Source organism: Brachypodium distachyon, chromosome 4 (assembly GCF_000005505.3).
Source record: "Brachypodium distachyon strain Bd21 chromosome 4, Brachypodium_distachyon_v3.0, whole genome shotgun sequence".
Taxonomy (NCBI): domain Eukaryota; kingdom Viridiplantae; phylum Streptophyta; class Magnoliopsida; order Poales; family Poaceae; genus Brachypodium; species Brachypodium distachyon.
The window spans coordinates 24473906-24492748 of record NC_016134.3 but is presented as its reverse complement, the minus strand read 5'-3'; the positions used below and the strand labels follow the sequence as shown (position 1 = coordinate 24492748).

Here is an 18843-nt window from a genome sequence, read left to right as displayed (position 1 = left end):
CCGGACGTGTATAAATCTGTCCGCTTGTCTTCCCCACGCCCACACGAAGCCATTATCTCCTTCTTGTGGCCATGGACGCTCCACCCCACGCTACCACCACCCCACCGCTTGCTCCTCCACCGCCTTTTCAAATCAAACCCTAACCACTCCGCCCCGCCGGCCACGCACCACCACCCTCCACTCCCCCCCATGGCGGCCATCACCACCACAACCGCGTCCTCCTCCTGCTTCCTCCACTGCCGCGTCGTCTCCTCCTCCCCGCGCGGCCACCTCCCCTTCCACGCGCGCACCCGGTGCCATTCCAGCAGGCTCGCCTGCCGCGCCACCGACGTGTCCGGGGCCGAGCCCTCGGCGGCGCCGCCCGAGACGGGAAACGGCGGCGGCGGCAGGAGCTGGGTGCCGGTGGTGCCGCTGGCGGCGCTGCCGCGCGGGGAACGCCGGGTGATCGTGCAGGACGGGGAGGAGATCCTGCTGCTCTGGTACAAGGACGAGGTCTTCGCCATCGAGAACCGCTCCCCTGCCGAGGGCGCATACACGGAGGGCCTCCTCAACGCCAAGCTCACGCAGGTAATTAAACTGCTCGGCGAAATGCCTGCCTGTACTGTCGTGTATGTGTGCGAGTACACCTGAGTAATATGGTAGTAGTTGCTGCGTGCTGCGGCCTGGGTGCACTTGTTCCAAGTGCTCTGCTGCTGTGTACAAGTGTATATTATAGTCATCAGGGCAAATACCATTTAGACAAGATTGAAACTGAATGGTGCATGTAGAGTTCGTCTATTAAATGTGTGTTTAGTAATAGTTCAGCCCTGTTTCTCTTGCATAGTTTCTCTTGCAATAACCGAGCACTTTTTCCCTCACATAGTGTTGAGATATGTGTCGAATATGTGTACGAGTAGGGCTACAGTTGGACTTGGAATTAGCGGATGGTTAGGTGTTGGAGTCGAACACGTGTAACCCGGGCCTAATATATAAAGGCACCGTGGGTAGCCCGAAGAGATCATGACAACATAATAGCAATAGGCTCGCAGGGGGAGCCGGTGACTTGTGCCGGCACCCAGGGTGGCCGGTGTTGCGGTATTATGGGGGGAGGAGCGCTTGTAGTCATGCCCCGGGGATGTAGGCTTTGGCCAAACCCCGTTAACAAATATCGTGCCTCGGTGTCATCCTTGATCGTGCATCCGCCGGATTTCGTAACAAGTGGTATCAGAGCGAGGTGGAGGGGATGCGGGAGATCTTGTGAGAGGTGCGAGGATCATGCTCGACGGGCGCCGCGGAACGTCCAATGCGGTGCAAGGTGGAGCATGGCGGCGATCGGAATTCCGATCGGTGGAGTCGGACACTTTAGGTAGGTGGCCTGAACCGTTCAATGGGCTGCAGTTGGCAAGGATCGACCAGGCGTGGTGATCGGGCCGACACAGTGGCCGGGAAGACGTCGCGGATCGGACGACGGCTTCAGCTCGCGATCAGACCGGCGACCGGACGCAGGGGTGACCGGATAGATCGGGGCGGGATGCATCGCGGTATAGCGGTGGATCGGGTGTAGCACAGGGCAGCATGGTGGCACGGTGGACAAGTTGTGTCGATGATGCAGGTGGCCAGGGTGCAACATAGGTTTTGTGCATAGAATTTGCACAACGGTGCGATGGTTACAAGTGTCGGCGGCGTGTTCATGCGACAAGTGAAATACACCGGAATTAACTCGTCGGGAGAGGCTGCAGCGGTTGGATTGGAAGTCCGAGTCAAAGAGTCCAAGGCATGTTCGTGTCAGGCGATAAAACGGACAGCAGGCGAGCGTGGCGCAATGGCATGCAGAGAGGAGCATTACTAGTCGGTGTGCAACCAGAAAAGAAGGATTCGTGCACGTATGTGCCATGGGCCATGGCTAGTTGGGCACGGTTTCCAACGGAAAAAGGAAAAGGATTGCATGCAGGCTGAAGGCTCATGTGGGAGTTCTGCTCGGATTCAAAACAGATCAAAGAAAGAAAAAAGAGCAGCTTTAGGCAGGCGGTGAAGGGCAGGCACTAGCTTACAGGGCTGTTTCTAGCGGCAGGGGGGCGAAGGTCGGATTCAGGCGGCGCAAGGCCCGTGTGCAGGTGCCGGGGAGTCTGACGGGTTCCTGGTTTCCGCGTGCAGATACCAAATAGGCTTGGGTGGGTAGGCCGTGTAGGACACGAATCAAGAAGCAAGGGATGGGATCACTCAGTAAAGCTAATCCACGGCTGATAAACGTAGCTTTCAGCGAGGCCAAGGCAAGGGTACAGACCACGGAGAGCTAGCGGCATCGTGGCTTCAGGTGACGAGAGACGGTGCGCATATAAGGCTAGGAGTAGCCTGGAGCGTGTCGTGAGGATCGTGTATCTACAAGGCGTCAAGCAATACACTTGGTGTTGAGATGACACGATGCAAGGTGGAGCACGGTTGCAGTCGGACAAGTTCGGCTGGGGTCAGACGATAGTCTGGCGGATCGACGGGGATGTCGGTCGGAACAGAAGATGGTGAAGATCGGCGACAACGACGTAGGAGCGTGAGGGCTGATGGTGTCCGAATTCTGTGGCGTGGCAACACGTGGCGCATGCCTGAGGGATGCGTGGAACTCAACATCGGTCGGGTATGACTGATGGATCTACAGTGGGGCCTAAGGTGGTGTGGGTATGCTACCCGGTAGATCTTGGCCAAGATTGCTGATGCTCGATGTGGTAATAGTGGCGAGGTGTGCGGTAAGCATGGGACACGGCAACAGACCAAGGCATATGCGGTCAGACAGTGGCTTGACATGTGTGCAGGGGTGCTGAAGCAGTGTTGGCGAGTACCAGGTTCAAGTTGGTGACTGGGTCTATTAGGACGGTCTGAAGTGATGGACAAGAGTCGGCCATGGGGAATCTGAGAAAGTGTTCTTTTTGGAAAGTCTGGATTGTCAAAGGCTTAGAGAGCACATGGCCGTATATTCTGTGATGTTCGATGCACATGGCAAAGTGCAGGTGACGGGATGCAGAAGGAGGCGGAGTGCTATAGCCGTGGGACATGTAGAAGACTATCCGAAAAGGATGAGACAACTGTGAATTTGACTCAAGGGCGATGGCGAAATTCCTTCAAGTTTCATGAGGACAGTCAACGATAGCGAGGATGATGAGTTCAGGTAACTCTTATATGTGGTAGCTAACATGTGAGTTGTTCAAATTTTCACATAGATCAAGGAAGAGGGAACCAAGGTGACGATACATCGGTGTTGTCGAATATGGTGACTTTATGATCGGTGTGTGATGGCGTTGAACGGATACTTCGGGAAGTTAGGAACACAAGGCAGGAGTTTGGAGAACTTATTTTTGTCGGGAGGATTGACTGTTAATGAATAAAAGGAAGGGACTACGGTTGCAGGTGGAGTTATGTGATGTCAAGGAAGTAGCAGTGGAGCTCATGATTGATGTTTTCAAGTCCTAGGTACACGGAGGTTCGTGCATGACGGATTCAAGGTGGTGAAGGACATATTCACCAAGGTGGAGTTTGTTGAGATATGTGTCGAATATGTGTGCGAGTAGGGCTACAGTTGAACTTGGAATTAGCGGAGGGTTAGGTGTTGGAGTCGAACACGTGTAACCCGGGCCTAATATATAAAGGCACCGCGGGTAGCCCGAAGAGATCATGACAACATAATAGCAATAGGCTCGCAGGGGGAGCCGGCGACTTGTGCCGGCACCCAGGGTGGCCGGTGTTGCGATATTATGGGGGGAGGAGCGCCCGTAGTCATGTCCCGCGGATGTAGGCTTTGGCCAAACCCCGTTAACAAATATCGTGCCTCGATGTCATCCTTGATCGTGCATCTGCCGGATTTCGTAACACATAGTGTTTTAGTAATATAATACCATGAACAGGCAAAATGTATTTGGTTACTGTGTCCACATTACATGTGTGCCTCATGTTTGCTTTGGCCTTCTAACTAATTTTTTTCCTGATGGACTGAGGTGTGTAGAAACTGACTCTTAATCATAGACATAAATGCTAAAACGATCAAATATTATGGAGTGAAATTAAAAGTCATGGCCTGTCCATTGAAGTTGTATTGTATCATCTTAGAAGAAACATAGGACTTCGCATAATATTAACAGTTGAGATGCACGCATATTCATCGATGGTCTTGAACTCAATCCAAATGGTGGTGTTCAGTCTCTTGATCTAGATTACATGTTATTGACGGGTTTGTCACTATTGTCAATAGCCTGTGCTATGTGTTAAATTAGTTTCTTCTATTTAGATATCATGTCATAGAGGATCTTGCTCTTTGTTCCAGTTATGACTCTGAATTAAATAAGATGGAAATCAAAGTCAATTTACTGAGGAGATGGATATTAGTGAGCAAGCTGTTCGAACAAACATTAACAGATTTTGTCGAAACATCATATTGTATATTCTAATACGGATGGTTGCATTATATTCTTCCATATTTCTTGTGCCAAGTTGCCTGCCTTCCGCTGAGATATATTCTTGAAATATCACAGAAATATGTTACGGGACAACCTTGAACTTTTGTTCCGACAGTCTTGAGGTCTAATTGACATGGCAGTTGAAATGTTAGGATTGAAGTACCAAATTATGACTGTTCATGCTGAGGCTACAAAATGAAACACATCGCTTATATTCTGAACTGTTTCTATTTGCATTATGCTGTTGTAAGTTGTAACAACTTTTGGGCACTTCTGTTTTTACAAAAAGTGCAAATTTAGACATGCTCAGCAGTTTCATGTGAGTAAAACACAATTACGTTATATATTATCTCGTGATTCATGAATGCACATTTGGTTTCTTAGCAGAGCTGGGATAAAGTTCTGCCGGTTTCAATAAGTTATATCATGTATTTGCTTGTATGTGATTTACTGAATCTGCTTATTAGTTTTGAACTTTGTTTTTTTATTTATATATTAATCTGCAATGTTATGAGATTTGTGTCCCCTTTGAACATATATGCTCTGACAGTAAAACACCATTGCTTTATTAAATGCGATATTTGCAGTTCCTATCTTGAAGATGTGACTCTATTTTTGTTTGTATCAGGATGGCTGCATCGTTTGCCCATCGACAGATAGTACATTTGATCTTCGCACTGGGGAAATAAAAGAATGGTATCCAAATAACCCTGTTTTAAGGGCTCTGACACCTGTTTTGAGAAAACTATTTGTGTACCGTGCGAAAATTGATGAAGAAAATATATACATCAGTATTAGTGGAGCTGGTAGTTCTGGTGGGTCAGCTGAGATTCTGTTTAGTGGGAAGGCTCAACCAGGGATTACTGCATCTGATGTCAACATCGAAGAGGTCTCTCACTCCTTGGTCCATTAGTTCTGCTCCTAATCTTAAATCATATGTGTACACTGTTTTTTTCTTTCCTGAGATGCTCCCTGCATTGCTAATTTAATCTAGTCTATTCCACTGAGCAAAATGTGAGTTTGCAGGAACTGTTTACACAATCTACAGCCAGAATATGACCTTTTTTTTTACGTTATCAGGTGAGAATGGTAGTCGACGAGGGTGTTGGAGGCTTTGGTTTTACTCCTGACAATGAACAGATCAATGGAAAAGCCGCCATAATTGGCTTTCTTCTCTTGATAGATTTTGAACTCTTAACTGGCAAAGGCCTTCTCAAGGGAACCGGTTTATTGGACTTCATATATGCAGTTTCAAGAGCTTTCAGCTCATAAAGATGTTTTTTTTATTTGGTGTGGGATGTTACCAAGGTAATCACTACTCTTGTAAATCTAGATTTTGTTAACTTACAATTGAGTACATGGGCAGTTGTAATTGAACATTATGTTTGCCTATCAAGTAAGGAATCAAGATAGATTTTTGCTTTGTACTCCCTCCTTTTCACAAAGGTTGGCGTATTTGGTTTTGTCAAGACAAAGCTTTGACCAATGATAACTCTATTAATATGTAATTTATATGATACAAAATCATAATTATTAGCAAGAACTTTTGAAGGCGAATCTATTTATATAAATTTCATGTATGAAAAAACACATTGATTTAGTAATGGAACCAAATACGCCAACCGTGTGGAAAGGAGGGATATTTCAGTATTTGACATTTTTCTAATCTGCATTTTGCTATTGATGTTTGTCACTCAATATGTAACATGTAGGCTATTCAACCATCTATGCAAGAAAAAGGCCAACATAGACATTTCTTGTGATCACTAATATGACTCACTTTCCATAACCTGATAACGGTTCATATGAGTTCCAGACCATGTGAATTAGGGTGTTAAGCAGACTAGGAAAGTAGATTGTAATATAGTATGTATGACATGACAAACAACGAAGCCGATGTTTCCAGGACCAACTTTCTTAGTTCTTACCTGATCATATTGGGACTCCTGAAAACCAGAAATTTTGGGTGAGAAACTTCCTTATTTTAATAATTCAAACTTCATTTTATCTTGCTCCCCAAGATGTCCTGAAGCTCATGGTACTGTAAGTTACTGGAACTTAATCAGCAAGCCTCACTGGTTCTGAAGATAGGTCGTTTCTACACCTGATTTGATAAAGTTCGAAAAAATATCTTATAATGAAATTTCTATGCTTCAATAACCCTGTGAGATGAGTACCATAATGAGTAAAACATGCAATTTCTGAAGCTTCTTTGATCCCATCAATAACATTCTGTTTGCCTTTCTTATATTGATGTGTTGCATGTAGAGCTACTTAATTCCACTGTTTGGCTTCATAACTTGTTTCCGTTTTCCTACATTAGGATGTATCTCAGATGAGAAGACCCTTGAGTGGTTTATTCGCTTTGATCCCTTGTGTATTTTTAGCACAGTGCACGCAGCCCGACATTTCTTTTCACAATATAAACGTAGGAATGTTTTTAGAATTTTGTAATGTGTAAGCATCTAGTTCTTCTAAGTAAGAATAAGTAAGAAATAAACTCTGTTAGCAAACAATCCATGTCCATCTCTTGCTTCTTTTACACAAGCTTTAAGATGAAACATAAGTAGCAGTTGGAAACTTAAAAGGCCATTAAGCTAAAATGGTAGTAGAAGTCACTGAATAGCAATACGACCAGTTCTGCACACCGTTCCTTCTGCACTTCCTTATAGGATGCTGCCATATATGATGAGCTCTTGATGCTCTAATTCAACAACGTTAGCAATTACTTTGCAGCTAACTGAATTCGACCTTCTGAAGGCATGAGTTACACTCGTCTCTTAGGCGCAAGTCCCATTCTCTGTTGTGTATTTTCTTTATACTTTTGCTCTGATGTATTATCAATGGGGCATGTGCCACTCCCTCCGTAGAAATAAAACATTTGTTCCATCCTAACTGCTGATTTTGTAAATTTCTAGATTCTTTCTAGTCTATTCGTTGATCGTATTCTGCTAGACCTTACAATCTTTGAAATGGAACGCCACAAATGATCATAAATTTTATAAACTCTGGATCACACTGACCCGATAAGCATGTGAAAATAAAGAAGACTTGAATTATTTGAAGTGTATTGACCAACTGATAGACCAGAACCATTTCAACTTGCAGTCAGTTCATGTAGCCTTTTCTTGCTCAGCGGCACCTGTTACTGATGGGATCTTATCTGACCATGGTCTAAACTTTATCCTCTGTCCGAATTATTAGCACTTTCTGTTTATGCGTTATCAATCACCAATACTGCTACTCTTTCGGTCTTTCCAGTGGTGAAGTACAGTTAAGATTATACATGTGGTCTTCTCCCGGTAAATATTGTTTGTCAGTTGGATTTCTACCTCTCGCAAAATCCATGATACATGTACAGCGTCTTTGGACTGCCAGGTTGTACTCGCATTAGAAGATGGTTAATATCAGTGAAAAGGAAAAACAGCAGTGTTGTAATCGCATGAGAAAATGGTTCATTTCAGTGAACAGTTCAGTAGTGTCCCCGAACACCTCCAGTAATGCTCGAAAATCTCCTCTAGAACGGGATCCGGGAAAGAACTGAATTCAATGCTCGGATATGCTCTCCTTAAAGGATGCAGGAAAGGATATTAGTTTTGTGATACTCATGCACAACAACCATCTCTTATTAAGGTCAGCAAAAATACTTCACGTACGACAGTGAAATTACGATACAATCATTGATCCAACACTCTGGCACTCTGCCTTGGCTCTCCGGTGTGCAAAGACGATGATTAAGTGCTGACACGCTGCTGTCGTATGAAAATCGTACGAATTATACCGTACATATAGCACTACTGTAAAAAGTCAGACACATGCCTACTCTCCAATGTAGTTAAGATGGACTTAAGGTTACATCAACGGATAAAGGACACCTGCTAAATGCTTACGAATAGAAAATGTTCGGCCGCACATGCCCAGGTCAACCCAAATCTCGGACGGAATCAGACAACTGGACAGAAAGCTCTGCCCTGAATACATTAACGTTTAGAGCTCATGTGTCCCCTAAGTCTCTGATACTCTGATAAGTACAGTTAGCACAGAATATGATGGGGGCCTTAGTATCCATTATCTCCTCCAAAGGATCTGGGAAGCTTCCTGTAGTAAAATGTTTGTTTCCAGAATGCACATGCAAACTCAAAGATCTAAGCTTTTATGCAATTTATATAGGAGCTTAGAACATCGCTAGCCGGCGGCCCTAAAGGCCCCCAAACCAATTTTGGGGGCGCCGGCACCCAAAAACAGACCGGGCCCCCTTTTCTTAAATTTTAGACGGCACGGCCAATAAATTAGCTGGTGCCCTCAGGTCGAACCCAACCCACGGGGAGGCGAGCGGGGCACCAGCGAAGCGTTTTAAGGCACTGGCCTGCCTTGTCAGACGCCATTTATCGCCTCGCTGGCTTCCCAGGCGAGTAACGGCGGTCGTCGGGTCAAACCGCCGTCATGTCCCGTCAGCTTACACGCGGCATGTCCCCGCGCATTCCCAACGCCTATTTCTCGCCGGGTTCCCACCCACGGTGGGTTAACTTCGGCGCTCATAAAAGGCAGCGCCGGCCCAGAGAGCTCGCCATTCTCCTCCTCACCCATCTCCTCCCTCCTCTTTGCCCCTTATCCACATTGCCATGGCCGGCGACCCTTGGCAAAAACGCCACTAGCTCCACCTCACCGAGGTCGAGGTGTTGGCACAGGCCAGCTACCCCACGCCGCCGGACTTCCGCCTTTCCCACCGCTGGGTTCTCAGCCTGGGCGGCAGGCCCGTCACCGACGGGAGCACGCCGGCGGAAGAGGATCGCGGAGCATTTCTTTCGCAACCTAACGCCGGACAAGCAGAGGATGATGGCGTGGGACCGCCACAACGGCAGCGCCTGGACGCCCTTCTTCGATGAGGAGCACCGCGGTCGAGTTCGAGATCTTCCGCACCCGACGGTGCGGAACAACATCGAGGGCCGGCGCTGTCGGAGCCCGAAACTCAGACACCGGGGATGCCGAGCATCCCCTTTTAGGTTCGGTAATGGGTTGTGGGGGTCGCCCCGACGAACGCCGGCGTGGACGAAGGACACGAAGTGTCGGCACGATGGTTTTACCCAAGTTCGCGTCACCCGGAGGTGTAACACCCTACGTCTTGCTTCTGGTCTGTATTCGTTTTCTTCCAAAGTCGTTTACAAGTTGCTGGGTGAGTTCCCGGGGTATCCTATCATAATGATGACTATCTAAGAGCTGAACCCCTCTACAAGTGGCCTCGGTCTTCCTTTTATAAACAAGGGGATACCACATGTGGCACGATTACAAGCTGACACGCTAGCCAGACGCGCGTCGGTCGAACAGGTCGGGTGGCGTGTTCGGTGCCACACTGTAACTCATGTAGATCCCGTTTCACTATTTACAGAGAGTAAAAGATAAGCTAGAGTCGCCGATGTAGCTTCGTCGTGGTGAGCTAGAACCGCCGCTCTAGCCTTGTCGGAGCATTAAATGCTCCGTCTTGAATGTGGCCGCCTGCCTTCACCTGACAAGCTCAAAGGGGGTTCCGAGGAAACAGACCCCGCGAAGGAGCCTACCGGATGTGGCCAGGTTGCCGAGATCGGCCAGCTCGCGGGTTGGCTAGGCCGATGGTTGCGGGGAGGAGCTTTCCGGGCTCCTGTTGCCCGAGGAGCTTCCCTTGCTAGAACCGACCGAAGCGACCTACGCGTCTAGCATCAGTGGGACCCCGGAGGCCACTGGTGTGACAGGTGCGCCATCTGGCAGCAGCCGGGGCGGTCCCTCGACGCCATCCTGGCCCACATCGCCGCCGGCAACGAGTCGAGGCTCGACGGCGGGGCTCCTCCTCCACCAGCACTGGCCGGACGCCACAACTACCTGGGCGGTGGCTCTGGCTCCTCTTCGTCTTCCTCGGCGACACGCACGCTGTCGCTTCGATGAGCCGGGCTCCTCCTCCACAGCGCGGCGGGCCGCATCGCTGCCGCGTGGCCACCTCCGCCTAGTCCGGCCGAAGCCGGAGCCGAAGTGGGCGCCTACACCGGACTACGAGCACGCCGCCCTCTAGTACCGTGGGCGGATCGGCGCCGCCTCCTCGGCTACACGGCCTCTGACCGCGAAGTCTAGGCATGGCTGCATGAGGAAGCGGCGAAGGAGACGGTGAAGACGAAGCCGGCCCTGACGCCGATGAAGCAGGAGCCGGGCGTCATCGTCCTCGACGACGACGACGACAACGGTTTCGACTTCGACTCCAGCAGCAGCAGCGGCGCCTCCTAGATCGATCGCCTAGACGACTAGGGTTTATTTTAGTTTTTTTTTATTTTGTAAATTATCGCAAATTTAAATGAAATGTCGTCGGACTTTATGAAATGTCGCCTAATTTGAATAAATGTCGCCAACATGACTGAATTTGGGCCGATGTCAAATTTTAGTATCGGGGGCACGGCTAGGACGCGGCAGGCTCCCAAATTATTCTTTACGCCGGCGCCTCTCATATGGTCCAAAAAATTGGCACGCCGAACGCCATGTGAGGGGCGGGTTACTCCCGCCTACTCCACACCCTACCCACTCGACTACTCTCATCCTGAGTCTTAAAAAAGCCAGCACTCCATCAAAGCCTATTATCGGTGTCAATCAAGCGAACACTGTCGAAACGTCCGGTTTCGCCCCTTCAAAGACAACAGAATTTCTCTGTTTCCAAAGAGACCATCAAACCAATATGATAGCCGTCGCACAGTGGCCTATTAGTATGACCAATCGTGTAATCACTGATTGTTTTGAAGCGCAAAAATGCAAGGTATGTAGCCAAACACACATGATGATTACTGGAACCCTCGACAACCCAACAATTAAGCAGATGCATGCATGCACGCATGGCTAGCTGATCCAAAAATAAGCGGAACACCAAACTGAAGCTGGCCCTTTTGCCCCATCACATTAACGCACTGCCTTTCATTAGCCATGAGTCGGCTCTATCATATCTGACCTGACTCTGAATCCAAGTAAAAACATATGGCTGAGTTCACGGCATTCACTGGCCCTATTTGGTACCGGAGTTTTTGGGGTTTTTTTTTTAGGGTATAAACCACTTCAAATTAAAAAATACTAAAAACCTCAAATGGTTGTTTGGTGGAAATAGTTTCGAGGAGATTATTTCTAGTTTCCCAACAAAACACTTCATTTTTTTATCAAATTAAAACACTTCTCAAATTAGTAATTTTTTTTAAACGCTAGTGTTTTGATACCCAAAACCCTCAAATATTAAACACTAGTAACTAAAAAAATACAATAACACCAAACAATACCGAATCGGGGCCGGCTCTGAGACTGCCTGGACAGTGGGCCCGCCACCACAGCGCTGCTTTGCCATGCCTCTTCACTGATGTCTCCGTACGCCATTGTCGTTCCCATCAGCAGTTTTAAGCTTAACCATGACTCCTTGAGCTTGAGCATTGGTGCATGCTGTTTTTCTTTCTTTCTTTTTTCTTTTCGGATTAACACTATGACAGGGTATCACGAACTTTTAATATCACGTTCCACTCCCCTGAAGTCAAAAAGGAATATGTCAACCATATACTTGTAAGTTCCCCCGCAAAAAAAAAATACTTGTAAGTTGAAGTAAAATACATCACTGGTCCATAAATTTGGAAGTTTAGTCCGCGAACTTTAAAGATGCACACATAAATCCCTAAACTGGTATTAGTGTAACATTTATGTCAAAAAACAGTTCCGTGTGGTTAATCGACCTTGTCGGCTTAATTAAGCTAGGACCGTGGGATGCTATTGGTGTTTCTCGGGGGAGATTTTTGCAGAAATTTAACAACAACCTGCGAAGAATTATGTTACATTTTTGCTAATTTAACAAATAACAACAAGCCGCGACGAATTATGTTAAAAACAATTCTAGAAATATGTTAAATGTTTGCATAAAAAACCCCGACAGGAACCCGCGGTCCTGGCTTAAGCTGACGTGGCTGTCACGTGGCCGATATTAATCCCACCGAACCGTTTGGATCTAAAATATCAGTTTACGGCTTTATGTGTCACTACACGACGTCCCGGATATGCAGACAGTCAAACTGCCACGAGGAGCTTTTTGCCGGCAGGCAAGGCTCCCCTCTATATTGCTGACGGCAAATCTCTTTGCCGGCAGGCAATCTGCCTTGGATACAGAACTTTTGCCGGCAGGTAGTTTTTGAGTGTAGTGTGTGTGTTTTTTGGGTTTATGGACCAAACTGTGCATTGGTCTCGAGTTTATGGACCGGTGGTATATTTCACTCTTTATTCACTCGAGCTCGCACACATGTCTTTAAATGGCATATATCTTAATTATCTTTTGACGTAAGCACAAAATTGAAATATTCAATTCAAGTACATGAAAAAACAATATATAGCTTAAACTGTTCACAGAACCAACCGATTGAACGTGCTAGCTAGGCACATATAAATAGTAGTCGACTGCATGCAGAAAATAATCACAGCATTATACATTATAGGAAAACTAACCTCCAAAGCCATTGCACTATCGAGGAAGCTCCCCCCGCGAAAGCAAGCCAAACATGCGCCTGCCGGTGGATAATGCATCGACACAATCTCTCACTTTATAAAAACCCCAGCACCCAGTATATGTTTACAAAGAAAAAACAGGGGAGCGACACGTATCAGCCTCTCCAGCTGTCTCCACCTAGCAGCTCAAACACCGCACCACCTCCCATGCATGCACCCATGCATTTCAACACGCCCTCTTCTTCTCTCTCGTCTTCACTCCACCATCCCTGTCACTCTCCCCCATGCCTATATATACACGCACTATCTAGTACGCCTTCGAAATCCCAACACCGACTCTCTCTCTCGCTCAAACACTTCACCACTGCAGCAAAAACAGCTTCTTGCACTTGCAAATCACAGCAAAATTAAACAGCTTCGAGCGTTGCAGCGATCGATGGAGATGCACGACAATGCGGCCGGCATCGCGGCGGCGGCGGCGGCGGCGGCAGAGCAGTATAGGGGGGTGAGGAAGAGGAAGTGGGGCAAGTGGGTGTCAGAGATCAGGGAGCCAGGAAAGAAGACGCGCATCTGGCTGGGCAGCTTCGAGTCCCCCGAGATGGCCGCCGTGGCGCACGACGTGGCCGCGCTCCGGCTGCGCGGCCGCGACGCCAGGCTCAACTTCCCGGGCCTGGCCCACCTCTTCCGCCGGCCCGCCACCGCCGAGCCCGACGACGTCCGCGCGGCGGCCCTCGAGGCCGCGGCCCAGGTTCGGTTCAGGCCCGACCTCGTAATGCAACTGCCAGGCAGCCATGGCAACGGAGGCGGCGATGGCGGAAGCCCGGAGTACCGGCTCGATGACGTGGCGTGGGATGTGGTGCTTGGTGCTGATGATCTGGAGGCCCAGTCGCCTAACATGTGGGCTGAGCTGGCCGAGGCCATGCTCCTGGCCCCGCCTGTCTGGGGAGGCGGCGCCGTGGACAATGACGACTGGGCCCAGGGGTCGCTCTGGGAACCATCTTGCTGGAGCTACTGAAGAGTCTGAAGTACTGATCCCTATGGAGGTTCACAACCTTTGTTTTTTTTTGGGGGTGGAACTGGTTAATCTTTCCAAACAATAGATAAATTAGGGTTCCAGAGAGCTTAATTTCCGATTAATTACACTTCGGATAGCTTGATTGTGTTATCATTTTCGAGCACAGTAAGTGTGTGCATTTCTTGGTAGCTAGTAGATAGCAAATTAAGGTCAAGGACGTGCAATTCACGTGGGACACACAATAAATATTACTGTAATTCTTTCCGGTTATCTACACTGGATAAGAAATGTTAAGAATTTGGATGAAACAAAGCCTAATGGTAACTTTATCTGGTCCCTGGTCTGCAGGAATACAAGCTTTTTGCTTGGAGGCTGTACTAATAACATCCTCCGAAGGTGATCCCTGTTAATCCTCTTTATTTTTCTGTTTAAGGGCTATCGGAGCCTGCATTTGTCCTTCTGTCCGAAATTTCAGAATTCTCCCAAAAATCTGACTAGTCGGAGTGTAAGTCAGAGGGTCCGAAAGTTCCTTTGTGTTGGCCTCGACCTCCTCTGTAGTGGCGCAACACACTCCAGGACCATCGATCTCCATTGCCACTGTCTCTGCATTGTCCCGATCGGCCATGCCTAGATCCTCCGCCTAACCTGCGTGCATGCTCCATCCATCGACCCTGGCGCCCTGCTGGGCCTTGCCTAGATCCAACCAAGGTGGATGGGCACCACTGCTAGAGCAGTGGCGACGGGAGCTCCGAAGGATCCAACTCAGGGTCCCATTTCAGTCCGTTGTGGGAACGTGTCTCGTTGTTGGTTTGCCTGGTGCCCGCTACATGTTATTAGTGGAACTACCCGTGCCAGAGGTGGGTCTACAATGGCCGATAGGTGGGGTTGACGAAAACATTTGATGACGTGAAGGCTGACACCGGACAGGGACACATCGTCATTTCGTCCTTAAATTTGGGAGGAGATAGAAGATTTGGACAAATGGGAAGAAATTGAGAGTCTCGTTAGATTGCATTATACGTACATGAAAATCCAAATGGACAAAAGTGACAAATGATGAGCAAATGAGGATCCCTTCACTTCAACATGTCCTAACCCTACTATACCAAACAAATTAACTAACGTCCAATATAAAGTTTTTCGTTTATGGTATGCTCTCTACTTGTACTGTCGCGGCTCGTTCTTTCTTAAGATCTATGGGCGGAAGTTTCGTGATGGTCTCTGCAGCAGCAGCGGCAGATATTATGCTGCTACTACTGTACTGAAAAACAAGATGGCACGCGTTATCATCCCATCCGTTTCGTACTCGTACGTACAACCGTGACGCTGGGGAATAAATACCTGACCAAGGACCCCTGGTCAACCCATGTGCGCGTCCAGATTCGGCTCACGGAGATCGCCCGGCCGGCTGTCTCCCTGACAGATGCATGCATGTATCTGGAGGGCTCACTGCTGCCTGTCCCCAATGGCCACAGCAATGATAGGGCGCCTCGCTAGGACAGTCGACACTGCGCTGTTTGGTGAGCAGAGCGCTATAGCGCGCTATGCCAGCTAATGCAATTCCCCAGTTATCTTACATTCATGTGTAAACAACTCTTTTTTTTCATGTAGTGTTTCCGGGAAACTTGTGTCATTTTAACTGAAATTTTGGATCCAAGTTAATCATGTGCTCAGTGCATGTAGATTTAGTCTTTTATAATACTCGCTCCGTTTCAAAATAAATAATGTAGATTTACATAAAAATATATACAATTCCAAGTCACTTGTTTTTGGTTTGGAAAGACCGAGAAAGCATCAGATCATGTTACAGTGTCATATGGGCCAATTCAAGTGAAGGGGATATATATATTGTTGTGGTTTATGATCGATCTTTCCCTTCAGAGAGAAGCGATGGGAAACGGAAAATGAGCCAGCTGCGAAATGCAGAGGCAGTACGCATCCCAATTTATTTGCATGGGCAGTGACAAAAGGTCATGCAGCCATGCGTGCTTTCAGTAGAAGAGCATGGGTCACTCTGACGTACCACTGGCATCCAAGCTGGCACTGGTATTACGTTTACATTAACACTTGTCATTCTATACGAACTCCGTCGGTCAACCGAAAACACAAGGACGGCTGGGATTGACGCGCACCCCTTCGTCCGCCGTGGCAATTTTGTAAATATCGTCGCGTAGAACCCAACGTATGGTCCTAGAAAGCCCATACGGGCTGCAAGGGGTTGTACGCGGCTGTATTCGTTGGCGTCGACGTGTATACGTACTCGGTGTATTCGGACGGCGTACGCCCGTTATGGAATAATACCCGCGTCGTCGGCACAGACTTGCCCCACTATTCCTTCTAATCCAGGGAAAGAAATAACGTCCCGGACGCACCCGATATGGAATAAAACCCGCGTCGTTCACATCGACTTGCCTCACGACTCCCTCTAATCTAGCGAAGAAGAAAAAAACGCCCCGGACGCACAACCACCTCCGACGATGTAGCGAACGCGCGGAGCAGATGACGCCGTGACTGTTGTCAAGGAAGTTGCCGTCGTGACAGATCCAGTGGAGGAGGAGGAGGAGTCCGTGATCGTGGCAGATGCAGCGGAGGAGAAGGAAGGCGTGACCGCGTTGGGTAAAGCGCCGGCAGGTTCGGTGACGTCTTCGCCGTCCGAGATCGCCGCGGGGTCCAATACCTGCCAACAGGAGGAGGACGTCGTCGGCATCGTCGACCCCATTAATCTGCCGCACGACTGGGACTTCTCCGACGACTCGGCCGACTACACGGAGTTTGATGAAGTCCTCAGCGACTTGGAACCAGAGGTAAGATCAAACTAGTTAGTCCATGAGTTCGATGCCATGTTATTCTAGGGTTTGGCGATGCAATCTAGTTTGTCACCGGTATGCCAAGTCTATGCGAGTTAGGGTTAGTCGGATACACTATTGATGTTAAGTTTCATGTTAAGTTAAGTTTAGTATGCATGATCGGCGCCAATTTGTAGGTGATGTAAATTATGGCTGAATTTATGTCAGAATCATTATCTTGGTCGTACAAACGGTGATTTGGATATTCTTGATGATCCGTCGTGAATTACATATTCTTGTGTAACGCCGATCTTTGGTAGTAACGCATGCTTGTTGATGTTATGCAGGAAAAGGATTCGGATGTTGGCAGTGAGGAGGAATCGATTCATGCGAAAAGCCGTCACGTCCTCAATGCACTGGAGTATGGTGCGTACGAATATTGTTACGGTGACAAATGGGTGTGCCCGTTCTGTCACAAGAGGAGCCTCGCAAACGACTTCAAAAGCATGGTGCAGCATGCCGAAGACACTGGGCGTGTGTCTAAGAAGGCGCCTCACATTGTGGCAAAACACAAGGCATTCGGCGTGTTCTTAAGGAAGCTCGAAGCCCAGGAGGTGGATGCGGACGCCGAGCCTTCCAAGAAGAAGGCGAGGAGGGGGAGAAAGAAGGGGAGGAAGTGAGAATCGAACCATAAAGTTTTCGTCGTATTTTATTTGCTATTACTGAATTATGGTGGTTTGAAACAGTTTAGTAGTTTGATTGAAAAACATAAGTATCGTTAAGTTGGTTGCATGAACTATTTATGATGTACACGTTTCTATGAATGTGGTGTTCATTGAACCGACGTTATCCGAATCATATCATAAGTGTTGTTCTATTTGCTGTGTAATTGCTATGTTATTGGAAACCCTGTTCCCGAAATAAATATCAAACAAATGTTTAGAAATACTCATGATTTAACCGTTTGGTAGTAAATATGAAACAAAGTTTTAGCACCAGTCAGACTAACCACTGATATATACTACTGGAGCAACTCATTAATAAATAGGGTTGTTCGTGCCAACACACAATACTCATTTGGAACAGAAAACATTCCCACATATCCTCTGCACCTCAACACACATATTACCCCAGTGCATGAAAAAAGGACAAAAACACAAAAAATCCACACTTGTTTTTGTCTTGGGAACACAAACTCATGGTAGAAGGTGTATATAATAGGAATCTGACAAAAGAGGACACCGGCAGTTTTCAGAGCTTGACAATGTAAACTTGAACAAACAATCTTGCCGCATTGCCCACCTCAAACATAAGGACGTTGACGCTCCTGATCCCGTGGCAAATGCAGAAATCCTCCCACCCCTGGTGGATGACAGTGTCGCATGCGTTGGTCGCTGAGTACGCCAGTGCCATGAATTTGTTGCTTAGCCTTTCAGAACTGAAATTGCCATACCCAATAGTGGGAATCCTCAGCACATTCTTGCTCTTGCATGGGATAACCTGTGAGATACACTTATGAAAACTTGGAAAAAGTCCTAGCTAGTCGTAATGGCAAAAAGGGAAATGACAATAAACTTACAAGTACTCGGGAAGCCAAATCAAGATCAGTCATCTTCTGAACGATGATCTCGCGTTCAAAAAACTCCGGTTCATCCAATCCATCTAATATTTTCAGAACCCTTCGTACTTCACGATCGGTTAGGTCGGCCATGTTCTTGAATACAATGGAGTGGAAGAGATTGCGCACATCAGCACTGACCTCACGTAGCCCTGTGAAAAAAGAAGCAAGAAGTTATAGAAAAAAGTAAGCAAAATAAAACAACAAATAAAGAAAGAAAGAAAACAAGCTACTAACCAAAAAGGGTAGCATGCAGCACAACATCATTGTGCTGCCCCACTAACACATCACTGAAAGCATCCCCGTCCTCCGCGGCAGAGAAGTGCACACTAGCACCAGGTTTCAACTTGTGGGTCTTTGCAAACAGTTTCCAATAAGCACCACATAGTACGGTGGCGTCGGTCCCAATTTGGATGTGGAAGTCGTACTCGAACCCATGGCAGTCCACAACAACAAGGAAGTTCTCCGCAAAATCGTTCAGGCGATCCTTGAAGAACTGGGGAACAACTGTTCCCGCTTAAACAGAAA

The 18843-nt window shown here is 47.6% G+C and overlaps 2 protein-coding genes and 1 long non-coding RNA gene across 4 annotated transcripts; all 3 read left to right on the top strand.

Moving 5' to 3' along the window:
* The first annotated feature begins 40 nt into the window (after positions 1-40).
* Positions 41-8107, top strand: LOC100824335. Of its 2 annotated transcripts, XM_024454509.1 has the most exons (4): positions 44-567; positions 5047-5307; positions 5499-5726; positions 7680-8107. In XM_024454509.1, the coding sequence occupies exons 1-3, from the start codon at positions 190-192 to the stop codon at positions 5688-5690; spliced, it is 831 nt and encodes a 276-aa protein (XP_024310277.1). In that variant the 5' UTR covers positions 44-189; the 3' UTR covers positions 5691-5726; positions 7680-8107. The 2 variants fall into 2 exon arrangements, with proteins under 2 accessions (XP_003577663.1, XP_024310277.1); XM_003577615.3 differs by lacking the exon at positions 7680-8107 and having other exon boundaries at positions 41-567; positions 5499-5842.
* Positions 575-4623, top strand: LOC112268624. The gene is made up of 2 exons (XR_002960015.1): positions 575-931; positions 3572-4623. It is a non-coding gene; the product is annotated as an uncharacterized LOC112268624 (long non-coding RNA).
* A 5122-nt stretch (positions 8108-13229) lies between the features above and the next one.
* On the top strand, positions 13230-14207 carry LOC100829024 (ethylene-responsive transcription factor ERF022). The gene has a single exon (XM_003576071.2). The coding sequence runs from the start codon at positions 13333-13335 to the stop codon at positions 13909-13911; it is 579 nt and encodes a 192-aa protein (XP_003576119.1). The 5' UTR covers positions 13230-13332; the 3' UTR covers positions 13912-14207.
* Positions 14208-18843: the final 4636 nt, after the last annotated feature.